General features: G+C 38.6%; 1 protein-coding gene across 1 annotated transcript; it reads right to left on the bottom strand.

Annotated features, from left to right (window-relative positions):
- Positions 1–3,351: 3,351 nt before the first annotated feature.
- LOC311628878 (nuclear transport factor 2-like) lies at positions 3,352–3,780 on the bottom strand. The gene has a single exon (XM_084896452.1). It carries the CDS (start codon positions 3,754–3,756, stop codon positions 3,367–3,369), a length of 390 nt encoding a protein of 129 aa, XP_084752578.1. The 5' UTR covers positions 3,757–3,780; the 3' UTR covers positions 3,352–3,366.
- Between the last annotated feature and the right edge of the window lie 392 nt (positions 3,781–4,172).

The raw sequence follows: 4,172 nt of genomic DNA, 5'->3' as shown, positions 1-4,172 counted from the left end.
GCATATCTTATTCACAATTTCATTGTTTTATTAAGTCGTTTTCTAAAGAACATGATAAACCCTATCTAATATTGCAAATTAATTCCAAGTCTAATCTTCTAACAACCTAACCAGAAGTGATAGTTAAAAGTGGCATGGAACCCTAGCAGGTGTAGTTCTACTGGTTGGATTGTCATCCTGCACAACAAAAGGTGTCAGTTTCGATTCCTGCTCGGGGTACATATTCAGATTTCTGGTGCAATCCCCAGTCAGGTTATGTGCAGGAGGCGGCCTTTTTTTTTTTTTTTTTTTTTTTTTTTTAAGAACAGATTGTTTTTTAAATATTTTTATTGATTTCTTACAGAGAGGAAGAGAGGGATAGAGAGTTAGAAACATCGATCAGCTGCCTCTTGCACACCCCCTACTGGGGATGTGCCTGCAACCAAGGTACATGCCCTTGACCAGAATTGAACCTGGGACCTTTCAGTCCGCAGACCGACGCTCTACCTCTGAGCCAAACCGGTTTCAGCCCTACCGATATTTCTCTCTCTCTCTCTCTCTCTCTCTCTCTCTCTTTCTCTCCCTCCCTCTCTCTCTCTCTCTTTCTCTCCCTCCCTTTCTCCCTCCCTCTCTCTCTCTCCCTCTCTCTCTCCCTCCTTCTCTCTCTCTCTCTCTCTCTCTCTCTCTCTCTCTCTCTCTTTTCCTCTCTTTACAAAAATCAATAAAGTATATTCTTTTAAAGTGGTATGGATAAGAATTATTAGTCCCCAATAAAAATTTATATTCGAGTTCATTCCAAGAATTTCAAACCTCAAGGTCATCATGTTTGGTGTTCATTTGATTCATTTGAGTATTCATTTAGTGTTTTCTATGGAAGGAAAAAAAGAGGCCTAAGATAACTCTCAAAAAAGTGTCAAACCAATGGGGTAGACAGATAAAGTTCTAAGAGGTGATTAACTTTAGCCTCCTAGTAATCCTGCAAAGACCATCTTTGTCTCCTACTTGTATGTCGTTTAGACCTCAAGTTGATTTCAGATCTACTTTCAAGGGAAGCAAATATTTCAAATTTCCATAAAATATTCTCTCTTAAGAGTTGTCCCATGACAAATTCTATTTTAAAAATTCTTAAAGCTTAAAACCACCATGAGATATCACCTTGTGCCTGTTAGAATTTCCATCATCAAAAAGCCAAGAGATAACAAGTGCTGGCATGGATGTGGAGAAAAGGGAACCCTCTGCATTGCTGGTGGGACTGTAAACTGGCACAGCCACTATGGAAAGCAGTGTGGAGGTTGCTCAAAATTAAAAACAGCCGAAACCGATTTGGTTCAGTGGATAGAGCGTCAGCCTGCGGACTGAAAGGTCCCAGATTCGATTGTGGTCAAGGACATGTACCTTGGTTGCGGGCACATCCCCAATAGGGGGTGTGCAAGAGGCAGCAGATTGATGATTCTCTCTCATTGTTTCTAACTCTCTATCCCTCTCTTCCTCTCTATAAAAAATTAAGAACAGAACTACCATATGGTCCAACACTCCAATTTCTGGGAATATATCCAAAGGGAATGAATATGTGAAATGCGAAACACATATGAAGATATATATCATAACTTTTGTCTAATATATATGCATATATATGTGTATGAATAGATCTCCCCACTAGATTGCTGGAGGATAAGGACCATACCTTTCCACCTATGGATATCCTGCACCAAGCCCCATGCCGAACACACAGAGGGCACTTTGAAGTTATTGAATTAATAAATATACAAATAAACCTATCAGAACAATCGATAGGGAAAAGCTTTACTAACCCTGAAGCAACCAAAGGTAACCCTGGTATTATTTAGGACTTAAAAATTTGTGGCATAAAGTTATTACTGACTATATATTCAAGTTTTGAAACTTTGTTTCATTACCTATTCATCAATACCTATGACAATGCTAAAATAAAGTTAAAATAAATTGAGGCATATATTGTATTATACTTAGAACAGAATGAAATGCCTCTTATAGACATAAACTACATAACCTGTAACAAATTATATACTGTCTTCAAACCTCAGTTTGCTGATCTGCCAAATGGGGAAAATAAATTAGCCTTACTTCATCAAAGGTTTAATCAGATTTTACATATATGACAATTTAAACTTCACAAATGAAAGTCCTAAATGATTATAATTACTACTAAATTTACTCCCTCTGATCATTAAAAACTAGTTACCAGTTATTGCATAATATATAAGACACATTAAGAAATTAGTTCAGTTGTGGAGCATATAATGGCCCATAATTCATTTGTTTATACAAATAAATGTAGCTAAAGATAACAAGATAATTACTTAATAGAACAAGTTAAAAAAAAAAAAGTCTAGTTACCCAGTGGTAGAACTTGTCAGTAGATTAAAAAAAAAGAAAGAAAAAAGACAGCCCTAACCAGTTTGGCTCAGTGGATAGTGTGTCAGCCTTCGGACTGCAGGGTTCCAGGCTCGATTCTGGTCAAGGGCATGTACCGTGGTTGTGGGCACATCCCCAGTAGGAAGTGTGTAAGAGGCAGCTGATAGATGTTTCTCTCTCATCAATGTTTCTAACTCTCTATCCCTCTTCTTTCCTCTCTGTAAAAAAATCAATAAAATATATTATTAAAAAAAAAACCAACCTTTTGCATTACTTAACAGAACTAAATACCCCCCTTTTGTTCTAGGAAAAATGTAGAGTAAGGGAGAAATAAAGAGTAATTACTAGTAGATAAATTTAATAAATGCTTGTGACATTGCAAACATTTTGCTAAGTAATGTATTTCATTTCCTTTCATCCTCACAACTACCCTATGAAATGGAGACTCTTACCTAACTTTAGAGAAGAAACCAATGATTAAGCTACTAGCCCAAGGTCATATATCAGTAAGTGGTGGAGCTTATTCAAACCCAGGAATATTGCCTCTACTGCACTGTGCCACTAAGAAATCAAAGAAGTGGGATAAAAGCCAAAATATGTAAATTATTTTCTCCATTGTTACAACCTGTTTTTTTATTTTCTGTCAAGAAAATTTTTGTGATTTTATTGTATCATGAAGCATTGAAACATCTGAACAAATCAGTATATGGACGGTGAGGCAGCTGCTTTTTCCTTCACTTCTTTGAGTTACTAGAGCAACTTGTCAGTAGATTAAAAAGAAGGGAAAAAAAACAACCTTTTGCATTACTTAAGTCTTTCCAAGGCATGCGCTGGTACAACACAAACTTCTGTCAGATATAACTACTCTAGCGTCCAAACATCATGCACAATACCTGGGTTCTGCTCGTTTGTGTATGGAGCTTCTGGAGGAGTGGGATAGGACCTGGAAGAGGAGGGAGGAAGAAACAGCAGGAGTGCCTGGCTGGGAGGAGGTCAGCCGGAGTTGTGCAGGGCAAGCCTCGACATGTCATTGGTGCAAACCCAGCCATCGTTGATGTTCTTCAATAGGAACATCTGGTGGAACCCCATGATGGGGTCTTTATCAGCCTTAAGCTGGCCCACAACTGTGCTGAGGATGCAGCTATGTGGCGCAGGCTGGTGGATGCTGTCCTGTGCCATGATGCTGTACTGGATTTTCTGGAAGGGAAGGCTAGACAACTTCTCCACAGTGACACCTTTCCTCTGGAATTGCTGTCCTACCCACATAAGGCATGATACGTCAATGCAAACTGTGCCTAGTTGGGTTCTGTCGTTATCAGTTAACTGGTAGTGATGTTGGATGAAGCTGGATCCAGTCTGCTCCCAGAGTGGCGTGTCTCCCATTCTGGAGCAACACCCAGCCTCACTGAAACCCAAGGGGCTGGCACGATGGCGGCGGCAGCAGCAGCAACCTGTCTGTTTTGTTTTTCATAGTTTGATCGGAATTGAGCCCCTAGAGCTGAGTTTTTGAGAGCTTTAGCTTTAGCATCCCCAAAAGTAACAACCTGAAAAAAATATTTAGATTTGAAGAAGCCTTTACAAGAATCACACATGTACCTGTTAACTAGTTTTGGATGTAAAATAACAATTTGAGGGGGTTTCCTTAAACCACATGTTGTTTTCTCCTTAGGTATACATTAAAATTAATCTAATGTTTATCTATGTAATACCTGCAAATGATACAAAAAATTAAATACTATTAGAAGGTTCCCATGTTCACTAAATCCTGCAGCTCAAAGTAACCACTTTTCAATAATTAA

This window comes from Pipistrellus hanaki (assembly GCF_964339955.1).
Source record: "Pipistrellus hanaki genome assembly, chromosome: 10".
Lineage (NCBI taxonomy): Eukaryota > Metazoa > Chordata > Mammalia > Chiroptera > Vespertilionidae > Pipistrellus > Pipistrellus hanaki.
This window is presented reverse-complemented; position numbering and strand designations above follow the sequence as displayed.

Excerpts from the sequence above, each read along its gene's own strand:
- LOC311628878 (XM_084896452.1), bottom strand. The coding sequence starts at position 3,756 with ATGGGAGACACGCCACTCTGGGAGCAGACTGGATCCAGCTTCATCCAA.